The following is a 19741-nucleotide window of genomic DNA, read 5'->3' as shown; positions in this document are numbered from 1 at the left end:
TTGACTAATATCCAAATTTCCTAACTGTGTTTATTAGGTCTTTTATAGTGGGCCCTCTATATATCCCTTCAGTCTTAACTTTCTCCACTCCAATCCATATACTCTAACTCGTGTGAAACCACCGTAGTGATTATCAACATGGGGAGGGGATTTTTCCCCCCAGAGCCATTTGGCAATGTCTGGAGACATTTTCGGTTGTCATGACTAAAGGCAGTGCTGCTGGCACCTAGTGGGTGGAGGCCAGGGATATGACTAAACATCCTACAATGCAAAGGCAGTTTCCACAACAAAAAGTTATCTGGTTCAAAATGTTAGTAGTCTCACTGATAAGAAATCCTATTTTACTTTTGGCACTTTGAGCTCCCCCGATCTTTGAATTTGCGCATTGTAGCTACCATTTACCAGATGCTGTGCCAAGCACCATGCTTAATGTACAATTTCATTCCACGATCTTATTAACTTTGGGCCTGTGCATATGCTCTCCCCTCAGCTGGAATGCAATCCACTCCTTTCTTTGTAGTTCACTCATTTTCATTTTTGAGATTCAAGTTATATAACCCCTTCCTAACAAATTTAGGCAAAGGTACAGACCTCCTGAGCTGAATTCCCACATCCCTGTTCATTCCTTTGTATAACAATTTACCTGTTTGCATTGGTAACTCCAATTTGCCCTAAGCTCATAAAAGACAGCAGCCATGCTGTCTGTGTTTCCTCTCCCCCCACTCCCCCATCCCCATTTTAGCACAGTATCTGGCACATGTTAGGTATCAGTCATTGAATGAATGAGACAATGTATTTGCAGGCAGTGGATAGATTTTTTTCTGAAGAATTGTGTTATGTGTAATTTTTATAAATTAAGTCACGTTTCCAATTCAGTAGGGAAAATTGCTACTTAAGAGAAAACTACACAAATTCTTTGGTCAAATGAACATTTTCTTAAAATGTATACATTTAATAAACCAGGGTTTCTGTATCATTGGTTTGTTTTTCTTTATTTTGTCTTCCTTTTTTAATACTAAAAACATATCTAAAGGTACATACCTGCTTTTCTTAAAATAAGAAATGTCAATAATTTTTTTTTTTTATCATGGCTTTAGAGTAGTCTAGTTGTTTGAGAATGAGAAGCCAGTATGACTGTATGTAATGGCAACATTATATTGAGAATGTGAAAAGTTAGTTCTTCTCAGCCTTGCCCGCAAGAGGACATCACCTCACATGAATTGTGTTGATTCTCTGGAACTATGGGCTACTGTTGGGTCTGCTCGGAACTAGAGATTTATGTTTCTCCTGCTGCTGCAAAATACAGATTTAGAACCTGGCAGGCATTCCTACATAGATTTGCACACTGTTTAAAATCGGCCCAGTTTGGGAGAGGAAGCAATCTGTGTATTTTGGAAGCTTTGTCAGAATAAAACACACTTATGGGATGTGCGAGGCCAATAGCTGCATGAGTGAGCAGGAGGATGTCTTGAAGATCCAAAAAGAGAAGACAGTGAGAGAAGTGATTATTTAGTAGTACTTTGCTTACAAGGTTGAACATGAGAGTATCTTCTCTCCAGAGGAGATGGTTCGAGGGCTGATGGAAATTTAGTGCTAGGAAGTCTGTTTGGTATGCTCAGTGCAAAAGGAGAACTGGCAAAGTCCATTACATGAAAGCACATTGCCATTTGCTCATAGTACTGTATTGATGTCAATGGACCTTTTGTGTGTCACATCAATTGTGTTGTCTAGTAATTTTGTTTTATCCCTTTCCTATCATTGCCTACCAATCTGGCTTTCTCCTTTCAGACGATATGAGATGTAAATGATGTCATATTCAACTATGTGTGGGCAAGAAGATCCTCTGTACCATTTACCTCCTACAATCAATTTTCCCTATAGTTTTTACTTCTCTTCTTGATAAGGATTTCATCACATCCAATATAACATATGCTTATAGTAAGATTAAAGAACTCTTAAGTTTTGATTGTTTTCTGTTTCTTTGGTGTTAGTTGTAATCATTTGATTATGAAAAGCAGTGGGAAGATCGTAGAGAAAAGTTTCCTGTCAGAAACTTCCTCTTTCAAGTCAGACAAAAAAGAGTACAATATCAGCCAAATAATCATTGATCCCAAGTAAGGAAAGAGGCACACCTTAGTGTTATACATCTCAAAAAATAAGAGCAAGACAAATGATTGTGAAGCCAAGCCAAGAGGAATGGCCAAGCCTGGATGAGTCTGCCTATGCTCTTCAGGCTTAGTACTGTCTAGTTGATAAAAATACTAAGAATTATTTCTAATGGGAAATAAATAGACTGAGTAGATGTTCTTACCTGGTCCTACCTTTGAATGAAGAGTAGTGGAAATGGCTATGGTAGAAAAATACATGTAGCAGAAATTGACAACGGGACTGACAATCAAAAGAAAAGTTATCAGGGTTAAATGGATCAGAAGTCCTAGTGTATCCCTCTCCAATGCCTTGGGATGCACTCTTTAACCAGGTGACTTCTGATATAGGGCATTTAACAAGCCTTCAGAAATCAGAACACAGTCCTGGTAGCTAACGGAAGGTCATACACAGTCTTGACTAAGCTCTTATCTCTCCCCTTATTTTCTTTCCATACTTCACCATCTCTCAAGCTACATTAAAAATTACATGGAACTAAAAATTTAATAAGAAAGCCATTAAAACGGTAGATGACTCTGGGTGTCAGTAAGTCATTGAAACTATACCTGAACGATTAGAAACTCTGAACAGAGCATCCTGTGTATAAGCAAAAAAATCAATGACATGACAGTATAAATACAAAACAGCAGAAAAATAATAGAATAAGTAAAGCGATCTGGCTTAGCCAACGAAAGTGATCTGGAAGAAAATAAACACAAAGAGAAAAATTTCCCATGAACTATATACTGTAGCTCATTTGTACTACAGAATAATTTAAGAATTTTTAATTTAATGCTGCAAGAATTCAAAGAAAAAATTATAACAAATTAGCTGAGTGAAAGGAAAAGGGAGATTGCGGATGGAAGGAAACATGAGAGCCAAAATAATGAAATCACATACCTAATTTGAAATAAATATTAACAATGGGGGTGGGGGACAGAGAAAACATCACAGTAAATGATGATGAAAAAGTCAAAGACTAAATTCATCATAGATAAACTAAGAGATATGGAAGACAGGATGAATAATTGGATCCCTGGAATAGAAAAACTGAGCACTTCTACCAAGAAATTATCCAAACGTCTCAAACCAGAAAAAAATGTCTTACTCTGAAGAACCTACTCTGAAGTTCAAAATAGCATGCAGAATTCTAAGAATATTTGACATAGTATACTCAACACTGAGATGTGTAGTGATTAAGTCACTGGACTTCAAGGAATAAAATAATGTTATTCAGGCATAAAGAAAAAATATCACATCATTTACAACTTATGAGAGGATACTGGCATTATACAGTCTCAAGTACAATAAAGCAGTGTCTGTAAAATTCTGGATAAAATAGTGTGACTTAAGATTGACTTATGCAATCATAACATAATCCAAATATAAAGAGCACAGACATTCATGAACATGAACTAATTTTGGTAATATAACACTAGTGAGTTCTTTTTAGAAAGGCATTACCATAAAATCCAAGCATTTAAAAGATGAACTAAAATTACCCAGAAATAGAGAAACTATGATAAAAGTCTTGGTGAGAACAATGACCACGTTTAAATGTACAATAAAAACATGATGATTGTACACATTATGAATACATAATAAAGTATACCTGTATCAGAGACCTCCAGGACCACCATCAATATGGATAATTTTCTGGAAAGACTCATAGAACCCACAAGCTGTTACATTCATGGTCGCAGGTTTATTACAGCAAATGTTGCTGAGTAAAAACAGCAAAGGAAAAAGGCATATGGGGTGAAGTCTGGAGGAAACAAGGCACAAGATTACAAGAGTCCTTTCCCAGTTGAGGTCAATAGGATATACTTAATTTCTCCAGCAATCATGTATGACTACACATACAAAGTATTGCCAACCAGGGATGCTCCATAACCTTTATTGGGGGACAGTCACGTAGGCATACAGGGCTTGTGTGACTGACATTGATTACTAATGCCCCAGACTGCCAGAGGGAAAGCAGATAGTCACTATAAACTACAGTGTTTGTATAAACTAAACCAATGGGTAACATGTGGCTCCAGACCTTAGGCATACAAAGCACTTTTATCAGTCAGAACATTTTAAGAGCTCAATTACAGGAGCTAGTGAAGGACCAGTCATGAAAACTGGCCTTTCTTGGGAATGTACAGAGTTCCAATAACCCAGATCTTTTGAGTTAACCCACTCATATACAACATGTAATCAGTAATAAAAAAAATAACAACAAAAAGTCAGTGATGAAAGAGAAAATGGGAGAGAATATTGTCTCACTTTTCATAAGAGGAAGGTAATCTTTACAGGCTAAATTTGAAGCCCAGAGTTCAAAATAATGAACCAATCTTTTCATGTTTTTAATATTTTATAAATTTTAGTGAGTTATCTTAGGAGCTAAAACTTCTTGTAAAAATTTTATTGAAATTTCTTTTTAACTTTATGTAAAATTAAAGTTAACTTTAATTAAAATAACACAATAACACATAGAATATTTTCCAGTTTTTAAGGCGTTCCTATTTATATATCCTTTTATTTGCATATGTGCTTAGAAAAATATCTGGAAATATGCCACTCTATTGTTAATGATGGTTATTTCTTGATGATATGATGTGGAATGTTTTAGATTTTTTCTATATATACTGGGGGTGCGAAATAAAGGTTGTACACATGACTTATGTTCATCTTTTGTTATCAGTATATATTGAATATTACAATTTTAATACAGTTTTTTCCTCTCTTAAAATGTGTATACATTTTTTTGGCACCCTCTGTATATGTACATCTCTTAGATTTTTAAATAGTGAGTTTATGCTATTTAAAAAAATATTTATGTGATTTTTCTTTTGGAAAGGGGGAGGAATGAAAGAGAGAAAATCATGACTCTGAGACTAATTTCAAATGGGAATAGTGCTCTTATTTTAAAAGAAGGTCAAGCATTGTGTAGATAAGAGAAAAGCATAGAAATAAAGTAAATACTATCACTTTCTTTCTCCCTGGATTGTTTCTCTTAACACAAGAATTTCATAGAAAACTTTTTCCTTACTAACACATTATTTCCTTCTATCACATTATTCAATATTCCAGCGTCACCGCTCCTTCCTTTATTGGGAGGGGCTTCAGAATTGCAACAGGAGTGTAGCTTTTCCCATTACTGGCCAGGAGATGTAGATGTAGAGAGAAGCCATTGATCATGGATAACGAAGCAATGATTTTTCTTATTGTCTGATTGTTTACTTATCCCATGATTGTTCTTCCACCTCAATGATCAATGGCTTCTCTCTACATCTGCATCTCCTGTGGTATATATACACAATGGAATACTATTCGGCGGTAAGAAAAGATGATATAGGAACATTTGTGACAACATGGATGGATCTTGAGAGTATAATGCTAAGCAAAATAAGTCAGACAGAAAAAGCAGAGAACCATATGATTTCACTGATATGTGATATATAAACCAAAAACAACAAAAGAACAAGACAAACAAATGAGAAACAGAAACTCACAGACACAGACAATAGTTTAGTGGTTACCAGAGGGTAAGGGGGGTGGGGGGTGGGAGAAGAGGGTAAGGGGGATCAAATATATGGTGATGGAAGGAGAACTGACTCTGGGTGGTGAACACACAATGGGATTTATAGATGATGTAATACAGAATTGTACACCTGAAATCTATGTAATTTTACTAACAATTGTCACCCCAATAAATTTAAAAAAAGAAAAATCATTGCTAAAATGTGTTTTTAAATGTCACAATGATTAAATAATATTAATAATTTATACTCCTCTAGAAACAGAAATGGGTCTACGATGACAAATACAAATATATGTTACTTGGGGCTAAGAAAATTTTTATGGATCAAGATATGTGAGACATTTGTAATAGTCAAAGTAGGGGAACTCTGGAATGGTTGGGTCAGAAACTTAGCAGACGCTCTCCCCGGTAAAACAACCATTTAACTGGTGAAAAGTATTAAAATACACACACACATTTAAAATCTCTGGAAATTTTTCGCAGGACATACAACAAGGGAGAAACATTTATTTACAAGATCTAAATCTCACTAAGAAAAAGTGAGACCTGTGGCATTTAAACCACAATCTTTTTCCAACTCCTCTTCCACTCCTGCCCCTTGTAATGGAAGCTTTATTTCAGGTACATATGGCCAAAAGATAGGAGCTCCCTCTCCTGCCATTTCTCCTAGGGCTACAGCTTCACCCCCAAAAGGGCAAGTCTCTATTAACTCACTCCAGTTCCATGTTGCAGAAGCAGTATTCCTGGCAGACACAACCAGGAATAGGGCTTGCTTCTCCCACCCAGTCCCCATTCACAGGGCAGAAGCTATATCCCAGGTATGGCATGTCAAGAATATTGGGGTTCCAAGTCTCCCTGTCCCAGCTTACTCATGTATTCCATGTTGAAAGGGGCAAGCTCGGAAGACCAGACTCTACCATTTTCTCCAAGTGCCCACTCATAAAATGGGAGTGTCACTCAGGGAGAAGCAGGCCACTGCTTCTGCCCCAAGCTGGGGTGCAATGTCACAGCCATTCTGCTCAGGGGTTAATACAGGTTGTAAGAATGGAGAACTCTGAGGTAGATGCAGGCTGCAGGATGGAGAACTCTGAGGTAGATACAGGCTGTAAGGGTGGAGAACTCTACAACTCTGTCTGAGGTGACTATTTGAAACAGAGCTTAGACAAATTCATGGCTAAAGGGTTTTTGTACATAATGGAGATCAGTATAAACTACACTGTTTGTAACTAGCAATTTTGAGGTGGCAGGTAGCTCTATAATACAAGTAGCAATGAGCAAAATATCCAACCAGCCAGAAGTTTAACAGAGAAAATCAAGGATCGAGAAAGCTGTGAAGGATCATTCTTGGATCACACTCATCCCTGGGAGTCTGGATGGTTTGTGCACAGTTGCTACGCTACACTCACAGAAGGCTAATTAAAGTAGAACATGGGAGAGAGTCAAAAGGATTCCCACGTGACACACTTACCTATCAGCAAGGTGAAGAGTCTCATTGACTCAAGGGGCTCAAGCACACTGTTTCAACAAATACTGACTGAACGATAAGCTACTTTTATCCAGAGTATATTCCTAGGCCACCAGGCTTAAAAATATAACCACATTCATTCTTGATAGTCTGGAAGACTGTGCATATTCCCAAGGCCGCACCTGCTCAGGAGTGACAGGAGAGGCAATGTCCAAGTACGACTCCCTGGCTGAACATGAGGCAAAATCTTAAACTCCCTGAACCATGAAAGCAGTCTCCAAGTCGTACACATCAAGGAGAAAATGGTGTGAAAATTAACTGACTAAGGGGACTTAAATATAATATCTGACCAGGAAGTGGCATATACTAATCCAGGGACAGCACCTAGGAAGTCAGGCTAAAATATAAAAATAGGAAAAAAATACCTGATCAGGGACATCAGAGCCTTGACACTGCTAGGAAAATATGCCACAGAATTAGTTCAGCCAACTCATTAGACAAATCAACAATTGAACAAACTACCCATAAGAACTAGCCCTGATGATGGTGGTAGTGGGAAGCAGTACTCAGACTTGCTACAATCTGTTACCTAAAATGTCCATTTTTCAACAAAAAATTGTGAAACATGCAAAGAAGCAGGAAAGTGTGACCCATACACAGGAATAAACACAGGCAATAGTAAATGACTTTGTGGGAGCCCAGCTGTTGGATTTAGCAGACAAAGACTACATAGAAGCTATTATAAATATGTTAAAAACAATTAAGGAAACTATGCTTAAAGAATTAAAAGAAAATAAGATAATAATGACTCATCAAAGAGAGAATGTTAATAAAGAGATAAAAATCATATATATATGATTTATATATATGTATATATATACATATATACATACATATGTATATATATACATATATACATATATACATATATATATATATATATATATATATATATACACACACACATATATATATGTATATATATATTTCAAATCCAACATTTCCATTGGGGGATAATAAATTTTGGAGTTGAAACGTGCAACAACCTAAACCAAAAACAAAAAATTCACTAGAGGGACTCAACAATAGATTTAAGTTGACAGAAGGAGGAATCTGCAAACTTGAGTAGATCATTAGAGATCATACAATCTGAATAGGAGAAAGAAAAATGAATAAAGATAAATGAACAGAGTGCCAGAGAAATGTGGGGCACCATTAAATGTACCAACATGTGTATAATGGGAGTACTAGAAGGAAAGGAGAGAAAGGGACAGAAACAATACTCAAAGAATTAATGACTGAAAAGTTGCCAAATTTGATGAAAAACACTAATGTACACATCAAAGGAGCTCAATGCCTTCTAAGTAGGATGAATACAAAGAGATTTACATCCAGACTCATTATAATAAAAATATTGAAAACCAAGACAACAAGAAAATCTTGAAAGCAGCAAGAGAAAAATAACTTGTTGGATCAAATATATGGTGATGGAAGGAGAACTGACTGTGGGTGGTGAACACACAATGGGATTTATAGATGATGTAATACAGAATTGTACACCTGAAATCTATGTAATTTTACTAACAATTGTCACCCCAATAAATTTAAAAAATAAATTAAAAAAAGAGAAAAGAAAAATAACTTGTCATGTAAGGCACCAAAATAAGATTAACAGCTGATATCTCTTCTGAAACAATGGAGGCCAAAGGCAATGACACAACATTCAAAGTGCTGAAAGAAATATAACTGTCAACCAAGAGTCCTATATATCTAAAAAATCTATATTCCAAAAGTGATGGTGAAATAAAGACAGTCTCAGGTAAACAAAAACAGAGAATTCATTGCTATTACACCTGCCTTATAAGAACTATTAAATAAAGTTTTTCAAGCTGAAAGGAAGTGGTAACAGACAGTAATTTGAATCAACATGAAAACACAGCTCCAGTAAAGGTAATTATGTAGGTAATGATAAAAGAGTGTAATTACACATTTATTTTTCTTTTTTCTCTTAACTGATTTAAAAGCAATTGCATAAAATGGTATCTATAAAATTGTATTGTTGGGCTTATAACGGATAAAATTGTAATGTATTTGACAATAAAACACAAGCGAATGAAGTTATATTGGAGAAAGAAAACCATGGTAGATGGTAACTCAAATTCACAAGAGGAAGTGGAGACAGAAATGGTAAATGACAAACTTAATTTTTTAAAAAACTATAAATATATTTGAGCTCTCTCTTCTTCTTGTCACTCCTTAAAAAGATGCATTTTATAAAGCAGTCATTATAACCATGTGTTGATGAGTTTTTAACATATATAGACATAGTGTGGGTGACAATAATGACACAAACATGAAGGAAGGGAAGAGAGCTGTATAAAACTAAAGTTTCTATATATTACTGTAATTAAGTTAGTATAAATATGAAGTAGATTCTCATAAATTAAGATGCATGATGTAAGCCCTGGAGTAACTGCTAAGAAAGTAGCCCAAATAAACTCAAGAATTATTAAAGGAAAAAAGGAGGTAATAAAAGAGGAAAGGAGGAACAAAATAGAACTATATAAGAACCACGTGTGAGCATCCTATGGTGGGGTCTCTCCATATTCAGTAATCCAACAGGATTTAGATAGATTAACTTTTTTTTTAGAACATTTTTTCCTCAAATGAGTATTGTATTCATGGTACTCCTTGTGTTTGAAATATTTTAAGCAAATTAATATGAATCTTGGAATAGATTTTTGTTTTGGCTGATTCCTGTATCAAATTTTCTACTTCGTCACCCTCCCCTTAAGAATATTAGGTTAATAACAGAACACACTGACAGAAATACACACAAACATACGCACTGAGATACACACTTTATTTTGTACTGTTAGCTGTTTAACTATATACTTGCCAGACATTCATTCTCTGAGGCTACCAACATTGACATAAAGATGCATTCATTCATACACATATTCTGGCACTATGCATATCCAAAGGAAAAAAGTGGTCCTTAATTTTGGAATGTATTAAAGTTCAGTGCATCGAAGCACTCATTTCATGGCTCAATGAGTACCCTAATATCTCTTAAAAAGGAGTGTGGATCTGTATAGTAGAAGGTACATAATAATGATTAATGTGCTCATAATTACACAGATACACAGAACATTGTATTTATATATAACAGTATAGTATTTAGGAATATGTGTATTATCTATGTTTATATAATTTTATATATTCATAAATAATATGTAACTTTAAATAATGGCATGCATGTATATCTGTGTTTGCACATGCAAATATACCACAAGACTACCCCATTCTGTCTACCATGAAGCATTATAGATGGGTTTTGGGTGCTTAAGAAACATGGGTGTGCTCCTGGCATAGTTCTCTGACAGTTTGGCAGAATGGTTAAGTATATAGCTGTGAGAGTCAGGCTGCCTGTGTTCTGCCAGCTCTGCCATTTGTTAACCGTGTGACTTGGTATCCATAAAACATAATAATAATATTGTCTTTGTCACGGTGCTCTTGTGAGGATTAAATGTCTTCTGAATGCATGTAAAGTCTAGACAGCACCAGGCAAATAGTAAGTGCTCAATAAATTTTAGCTATCGTTATTGATCTTCTTGTGATTCTGTTCTTTCAGGGACTAAAATAGGTTTTATTTTTCACATCTGGAGCGTGTGTTAAATTTAGATTATGCTTCCCATCTAAGAACAGAACATCATAATATGTCTTTCATTGTGATGGTACCTGCAAGTGTCACACCTTTATCTGTGATACTCTTAGATTATAATGTACAACTATTAGCATGTCATGGTCATTACCCAGGTAATGGCTGCTTCCCAGGAATGAGCAGGTGTCTTTATTTTGCCTTTCATGGACTTTTGTGTGTTATGTAGATAGGGTGGGGGTATGATAAGGACACAGACTATTTTGAGAACCTTCCATGTGGTCTGCCTGGTCTCTTCCTGTTCCGATTCCATTTATACGTGAGGGCAGAAGATGTTGGCCTCGCTTGTTCACGGTTATGTCCTAAACCCCCAGAAGAGTACTGGTACACAGTATCACAAATGAATGCATCATAGTAGCTCATAATCTAAAACAGCCACTTAATTCCCAGTGTCTACCAAAGTCCATTGATTCCAATCTCAAACTACCTTTATCACTGCTTATCAAAATATATTAGATGCTTCTGTTAAATTGAATAGTTTGTTATTATCCGAGCATCTTCCTCTTTCTTTCCTTTACGTGAATAGAGGTGTTATTTTATCGACCTATCAAATCTGTTGCCATCACTTCTTTCATTATAAACTCAACCAATCTACCAAGAGCAGCTTAGCCTCTACCCATCTACTCTCCCCACTTGCATGCCACTGTCTTTATTGGTGTATCTTTCCCGTGTTATTTAATCATTTTTATGTTCTAGTACAGTTAGTTGTGCATGCCGTGTCTGTCTTCAGAACAGGGACCTTGTCTGTTACACTTTTGTACCCTCCATGGTACATGTAGGCAGGTAGCTCCTATTTGACAACAGCAAATATTTAATAATATTATCTGACATCTCCTTGGTGTCAGATACTGAGCCCAGTAACAGGTTGGCTTCGTAAGAATGTGAGGGACATTCTCTTCCTGTGTTCTCTAAAAATATTTGCTAAATGAATGATTAAGGAAATGCACATTTGGAGCAGCGTACTGTTGCAGAATAGGCCCTGGATTGGGTTCTGGATATACTGGATTCAACGCCAGGCTGTTTGACTTTGGGATGATAAGATCCCCCTCTCAGAGCCGTGGCTTTCTGTTTGAAAGTAGGAATAATAGACCCACATTGTAGCGTTAAGTGAAATAACATATTGGATGGGAAGTGACTTGTTACTAAGTGCTTGGACTGGAGAAGGTATCAAATCAAAGTGAGTTTATTTCCTCCTCTGGAAGTACAATTTGAATAAAAGTAAAATGATTGGTTCTCAAGGGTGTCATTAGCTTTTTTGGTTATAGCTCCAACTCTGTCAGTCTTCTTTGAATGGGCCAAGCAAACGCTCACAATGCCTGGCCACTAGGGATGTTATGGGGGCCAGGATGTGTTCCCACTCTTTCCTCCTTCTAGACGCTCTCTGGTAAATGTCTATTTTTTCCTGTGGTGATTATAAACTGCTGCGCCCCTCCTATCCTTCATGAAATACTTCTAGGAGTCTAAGTTTTGTTTAATGCACTTTCATTTTATCTACAGCATACAGAATTACATTTACTTATGTGTGGGAGTACTTTTGCTTTTGCAAAATGCCTTCCCATCCGTTATTTCATTTGGTACCCATGACAAATCTGTGAGCCTTGTGGGGCACGGATCAGTGTATTATATGCCTTTTGCCAATGAAGAAGCTGAACCTCAGCGTGTAAGTGATCTGCTGAAGCTCACAAAGCTTAAAAGTGGCAGTGGAGTTCTAGCAGACACAAGTCACCTGTCTGCAAATGTGGTGCCTTCTGCATTCGACTCTACTTATGCTGGAAGCAAAGGGAAACTGATGTCTTTCAGCCTAACAATCTCGTCCATTCTCCTTTGCAGAGGCGTCCATCTTGAGCTACGATGGCAGCATGTACATGAAGGTCATCATGCCCATGGTCATGCACACCGAGGCAGAGGACGTGTCCTTCCGCTTCATGTCCCAGCGAGCTTATGGGCTGCTGGTGGCTACCACCTCCAGGGACTCGGCTGACACTCTGCGTTTGGAGCTGGATGGGGGACGAGTCAAGCTCATGGTTAACTTAGGTATCGTATGAAGTACCCTCTGCCATTCTGTTTGGGCTTGTCTTCCCTTTCTTTTCTGATTTTCATTGGTTTGATTGAATTCTTTGTTTGTTTCTTGAAAGTTAGCTGCTCACCTCTTGTTTAATAGACCAAGGATAAAAGCCAACAGCAACAAACACCTTCTCCTTGTTTATGCATGAGGTTTTGATGTCAATTTCTGGTTTCTGACAGTGGTGGTTTTTAATTTTTAATTTTTTTTACTGGATTATTTGTTTTCTAAGTTTCCTTTCTTGGTTTTTTGGAACTGTTTAGCTTTGTGTAAAACACGCTACTTTGGTCCATCTTTTGATCAATCACATTTTCATTAAGTCCAACTCCTTGGTCACCACTCAAAACAGTCAAAGCTGAGGTCATGAATAGGGCAGGAAATGGAGGCCAAACGGAAGGGTGGGATTGGAGAGACCTAAGCTGTGTGAGTAGGATGAGACATACATTGTTTCTAGCTCCACAATGACTATGCAAATGGGGAATTTTGGTGGCCTTAATGACATGGTATCCCCTTATACTTTCTCGTGGGGGGCACAAGTCAAATTGTGTCTGTTGTCCCAGTGGAGAAATACTTCTGTAAGTTTGGAGTCTCTGACATGTGGAAGGAGAATGTGTCTACTAATACGTGTCCCTGTTTTCCTTCCTGACATTCTTAAGCACCATTCAGTAGACCTTTTTATAAAGATTGTTTTGTCACACTGTTACTCACCAGTCACTCTGATCTCCTCATATAATACATACCTATTTTTGCTTAGTGTTGAAAAAGTATGACAATATCCAATCTGTAGCTTTATGGAGAGAGGGTCTGCTCTTGCACTGTGATTACCTATAATAGATAATTTGGAAATTCCCCTGCTTATGGCCTCACATTCTCTCCTGCTTCTACCTTCTTGACTGGATTCTAATCAATCTTCTATGGAGATTGGGGGCCTCTTGGTTTACAGAGGAAGAAAAGAAAAACCCTTTATTCCTGCTGATTCTACTCAGTAGAAAGTCAATGCCCTGTGTTGACAGGATTAGTGATATAGCTGAGTCTAAGCTTTCTAAGCTGATGAATTTTGGGGGATATGTAGAATATGTTTGGATACAGAGCTCCTTTGTAAAGATTTCAGTGGAATGGCTTGTCAGGGGTATGATGGACAAATGTATCAGCTGTAAGACCATATAAAACCCTAGATGGCCTGGTGGGAAGGTGGAGTTTTGAAGTTGTACCAGTCTTATGTGCTGTCAGGTCAACTGGTCACACTTAGAAAATGCCTATCCTACAACCTTAAAAATCTCTAGGACACAGAGGACTGTTTTGAGCAGTGGCTTGTTTCGTTATGTCTTCCTTTTCTTCCAATTTGCAGCTTTTACAACAGTATTCCCTTTTTCTTGTCCAACATCATTTGATTTCTGTTGTCAGTATGTCTCTTGGTTTTTCTTTTGTTTGTGTACGTGTGTGTTTGGTTATTTTGTTTTGTTTTTTTGTTTTTCTCTTTTGCTGGATATTTGTTGTGTTCTTGAGTTTCCAATCTTCCCCACCATCAGCCATGGTAAATCAAAAGATGGTATTCAACCCTTCAAAGGCCCAAAGCCTGCGGCCCGCATAGCAAACAGCCCTGAGAACAGAGCGTACTGAGCAGCCTGCAGGGGCTGGCATCCCCCTGCCCCTCTCACCTTCCCTTCCCTGTACCATCCTCCCCTCTTTCAACGAAACAACAAAAGAGTCTGTTACCTAAGACCAAAAACCAGTCGCAGATTGTCTACTTCTCTGAAAAACAGTAAAAGAAAAATTTAAAAAATCAATACAAACAAAAAAAGAGACCAAACATTATGCCCTTATAGCTCACAGAGTAAGATGAAGAAAAAATTAACTCTGTAGCTATCTCAAAGTAAGAGAGAGCCTTAGATATAAAAATGATTCAGCCCCATGCTGTTCTGGGGAAGCACACTCTGTCTTTAAACAGACAATTTTTTAAAGATGTTGTTTTGTAAAGATTAGAAAGCCCACTATGATGGGTCTCACGTCTTAAAAGGAAAAATGGGAGGGGGGAGTAGATTAAAGGAGATAGATTCTCTTTCTCTCTTACACACACACACACACACACACACACACACACACACACACAGTCATAGAGCCCATGTGCATTCCTAGAAGCATTGTTTTTCTGTTTTAAACTCCAACTAATTTATGGAAGATGTACTTTTCAAAAAGACTTTGCTTTGCCTATTGGCTCCTTTCGGCTCACAATCAAGTCAAGCGCCTCATAAGTAGAGACGTATTTCTCAGAAGATAGCTAGACCCTCCGTAGAGAGTATTGTGCTTCTCCCGAAGCAATTGTGACTTCTTTTTTTCCCCCCGAGAGAAATTGTTCACCACAATTACTGATTTGAATTTATTTAACTTTCTTTCAAACCTATTGACCTTAAATTCCTTGTACTTGTATATGCACAACTCTTCATAGTCATGCTTTGTTTGAAGGTTCGCCTTCTGAACTCTCCCCAAAATATACCCCTTCATAAATGTTTTTTCTCCTTGTCATGAGTTCAAATTACCCTTTTCATGGTTATTGAAGAAAACATTTCCAAGCAAAGCTTGCATTCACATGCATTCCCCAAGAGCTAATTGCCATTTAAATAGTGTCTCCTTTCTAGCACTGGCACAAATTTTATTACAATTTATTTAAAATTGGTCACACATATAAGCTCATGATATAAAAGTCTAGTATATCTTTCTCTGATGTAATGTATCTCCTAAATGTCAAGAAGACTGGGCTTTTCCAAGGGCCTTGTTTTCCAAAGATAGCCAGCTGTGGTAATAGCAGGCATAAGTGTCCTGCAATACACAGCACATTTTTAAAAGTCATTAGCTATCGATCGATCATATTTTGATCTCTTAAAGAGATACAATACTATTTTATTATTATAGTATATCTCAAGATTTAAAAAACCCGTCTTATTTTAATTTCACCATAACTTTGTGAGATAAATCAAGAAAGCATTTTTATGCTTAGTTTTACAGATGCGAAACAATGAAAGACATATGTAACTTTTCAAAGCCCACATAAAAAGTTGGTAGCGCAGCTGGGACTCGAACCCATGTTTCTGAAAAGCTAGATCAGCATGGGTAATCGGTTACCGCCACAGATCGATCTTATTGATTAATGATGTGACAGTCTAATGACTTCTAACTGCTTTCATGATAGTCACCTTTTAAACATGCACAGAGAGAATCTCCTCTTTTCTTAGTGCCTAGTTTGAATTGAGGTAAACTGCAAAAAAGGCAATAATCTTGGTGCAGCCTCATTTGTAGCCCTTGGGAACCCTCAGCAGAGTGCTTGGAACCCTTCTCCAATGGTGAAGGCTCATAGGGAGTGCCATGCAGTTTGGTTAATTGCACTCAAATTCTCCAGATGTTCTCTCTCTGGGAACTTGGACTTGCTGACTACGGTTTATTGCATGCCTCACTGAAGACACACATCTCCTCGAAACAGTCATCTCTTCCATGTTCAAGCCAAAGCTCTCCGATCTGGAAAATAATCATTTATCTTCATTTACTAAGATAAAACAAAAAATTAAATCAAACAAAAGGAACAACACACACACACACACACACACACACACACACACAACACCCCTCAAACACCACACCAAGGCAGAGAGAGAAATCTGGCTGCTACTGAAGAAAGATCTAAAGGAAATAACCTTCCCAAGCTAATTTCCCTGATTCATTTTTCATTAAAAAATACATCCTTGCTATCAAGACCACCCTTGGGGTAGATTTTTCTCCTCGAACCACTTATTCTTTAGGTAAAGTAACAAAATAATTCTTTACTTCTTGACTTAAAATAACCAATTGTCTGCCACTTTGAAAGCTCCAAGTCCTTGCGTTGGTTTGAAGACACCATTCAGTTCATGAGACCATTTGGGTGAAGCCAGAAGGACGAGCCCAGCCCAATTCCTCTCCCTCGACCAGGTGGTCTGAGAATAAAATGTTCTGCTACACAGAAACCAAAGAAGAATACCACTCCTTGTTTATCATTCTTGGGTTTGTTGCTTCAGGCCCACTCTCTCTCTTTCCCTCTCTCCTGAGCATGACCGTACACCTGTTTGCCTTCTCCCTTCAGTACATCAGGACAGGGCATTTCTCTGGCTTTGGGTGATGGTCGCTGCCACCAGTAGCTGAAGTCCCACCCACCCTTTCCTCCCTACTTGCCCTCCCCCTCCTCACCAGGGGCGTGGCCTCCTCTGCCCGGTGATCGTACCAGTTGCTCCAGGGCTGTTTGCTCCCACTTTTCTGTTGCGGTTGACGACACATGACAAACCTAACCGCACGAAACCAAACCCAGATTTTTCGCAAGAGATGTTCTTCTGGGGAACAAATAAGCTTCCCTGCTCCTTCCTCAGAATGGCTGGGTGTGATAAATTGCTCCTGTCCCGATTTCACATAGTTTCATTCTGCCCTGTCCTTTGCCACTAGTTCCTTTTTAAGTTGCTCACTTAAAATGGTTTACTTTGGGAAATTCAAATGGTGGCATTATCCTTGACAAGTCCTGTAGAACTTATACAGGAGAAGAGCACAGTTTCTGCCTGTATTTTTTCCTGTAACTTTCTTCCTTTATTGTTTTACTTCTACATTTTAAACCAATTGGAATTCCCACCATCATAAACCAAACTTAAAAGTTCAAGTAGATAGCTTCGTAACAGTTAACCTGAGACATTTTTGTAGCCATTCTGCCCAATCCCCTACTAACAGCCATTGACTCTGCTCAAACCCTTTTATGCTGCGTGTCTATGACTATAGACAGATAGTAATAAAAGAATAGATTTCTGGCACAGAATACCTTGTCTGGTTACCAGCACTGGAAAAACAGCCGCCCTTTTTTCCCTCTCTTTCCCATTAAAAAAATGAAAACAAAGAATCTTCTCTCCTCAAGATGCAGACTCGCAGAGTGAAATAGGTAGGATGTCAAAGGTACCTAGGCCTCCTCCCCATGTACCTGTCTCGCCTTCTCCTTGAATGCTATAGGCACTTGATTTAGTCTGAGCATTTGGGCAGGAAGACGGAGATGGGCTTCATGAGTGGGTTGGTATGGGAGCCTTTGAAACAATCGCAGAGAACACAGATGATTGTGATAACATCATTCAATTCCTTTTACCCTACACCCGACCCCACCTCTCTAAAATCTGGGATGGGTGTTTGTGCGGTTAGCTGTTTGCAAGTGGCCATTTTATGACAGGAAATGACCAGGTGGTGTTAACCCTTTCCTTATCTCTAAGGATAATGGCAAGCCTGCCTCCGCAAATTTCTATAGCATTTTTGGGCCCAACCTAAGGAGAGGGTGGAGGGAGTTTATTTTTAGAAAAAGAGAAAGGGTTAAATACTGCACTGAGAAACTCCACGGACAAATTAAAAAAAAATGATACAAAGTGTCAGACTGGTGATATATCTTTGGAATACTAATACAAAAATTGTGTTGATGCTAAAGATAAATTTTAAGAAAATCAAATGTAGGAGGAGATAGACTATAACTTGTATTTGATGGGGAAATTTTTTAATAGTTTTCCAAGTTTAACAAAATTAATATTTCAAAGTCCAAGTTTAAAATACTTTCTATAAATGAATAGATTTTTTGGGGGAAATAAAGCATACTTGGTGTCTATTGTGGATATATATGTATACCAGTATATATCTCTATACATATGTGTATATATGTGTGTGTGTATATATATATGTATCCAACTTTACTAATATACTGTACATATACACCCACCCTTAAACCTGTACATACTGTATATATATAAAATGGCCACATTTCTTGCGTGTGTCTGTCCCCGGAAGGGTGGACTGATTGTTTTTGGATGTCTGCAGCTGTTACCTTGAAGGATGCAATTTCATCTTTCATTTATTTTTCCCCATCTAGACTGTATCAGGATAAACTGTAACTCCAGTAAGTTTTCCCTCAAGTTTCATTTTGTTCTTTAAAAAAACGCAAAGAAAAACTGACTTTATTTTGTTTACTGTTTTATGAGCTGTTTTTGATTTGAATTATTTTATGTTTTGACTATGGAGTTGGGAGGAAGTGGGGTTGACAAAATGAAGGCCTGGGGTGATGGTAATGGCCTGGGGTGTGGTTTCTGAATTGGGCAGGTCCTCTCTTCTTTCCTTGCATTTACTCTATATGCAGAAAAGGAGGAAAGGGCACCTGGATAATGAAACAACTTGAAAATGAATTGACTTGGTAATTTGTTGTTTGGGAGAGATAACTTTGGGGGATGTGGGAGACACAAAAAGCCTTAGAGTAACCGGAATGCACTTTTCCACTACCAAAGCTTCAGAAAACAAAAGCAAAGTTCATGACCCAGAAGGTGGCTGCTGACTCTGACATTTCTTTCCTGGCATTTATTACTGTAGGGCTTTCTGGTTTTTTGTTTTTGTTTTTAGGAGAGTGGGCAAAGCACTGCTCTTGTACATAATGAAACATTTTAACCAAAGACTTGAGAAACGTTCTGCCTCTTCAGAAAGAAGAATTGCAGCCTATTATTTTTACTTTACCCATTCAAATATTTCAGTTCTTGACGAAGGGTCGTAATAAGATGCAGGTTGAATACTTACTCATATATTTCTTCCTCTGCCTTAGAAATGAACTTTAACTGGAGCCCATGAGGTAGGGGAATAGGAAGAGAAAAGAAGGATGGGTACCAGGGAAAGAATAAGCCTAGATGATAAAAGGAAGAAAGGAAGAAATATGCTTTGGATCCTGTAGAATATAATATTAGTTAAGAAAATTAAACAACTAACTAGGATAATTAGGGTGATTAGCAATAACAAACAATC

At 37.6% G+C, this 19741-nt stretch overlaps 1 protein-coding gene across 38 annotated transcripts in view; it reads left to right on the top strand.

Annotated features, from left to right (window-relative positions):
• Window positions 1-19741, top strand: part of NRXN3 (neurexin 3) — a 1514302-nt gene that overhangs the window by 572539 nt on the left and 922022 nt on the right. For 28 of the 38 annotated variants that reach the window (XR_012494580.1, XR_012494579.1, XR_012494578.1 and 25 more), the window contains 2 exons: window positions 12691-12894; window positions 18828-18854. Coding sequence is in view for 35 of the 38 variants with exons in the window: in XM_074327130.1 (XP_074183231.1) it covers window positions 12691-12894; window positions 18828-18854 (231 nt within the window). In the remaining 3 variants the exon portion in view is untranslated. The remainder of the gene's footprint in view (window positions 1-12690; window positions 12895-18827; window positions 18855-19741) is intronic. The other 10 variants (XM_074327136.1, XM_074327135.1, XM_074327134.1 and 7 more) reach the window with 1 other exon arrangement.

Source organism: Rhinolophus sinicus, linkage group LG03 (assembly GCF_036562045.2).
Source record: "Rhinolophus sinicus isolate RSC01 linkage group LG03, ASM3656204v1, whole genome shotgun sequence".
Lineage (NCBI taxonomy): Eukaryota > Metazoa > Chordata > Mammalia > Chiroptera > Rhinolophidae > Rhinolophus > Rhinolophus sinicus.
This window is presented reverse-complemented; position numbering and strand designations above follow the sequence as displayed.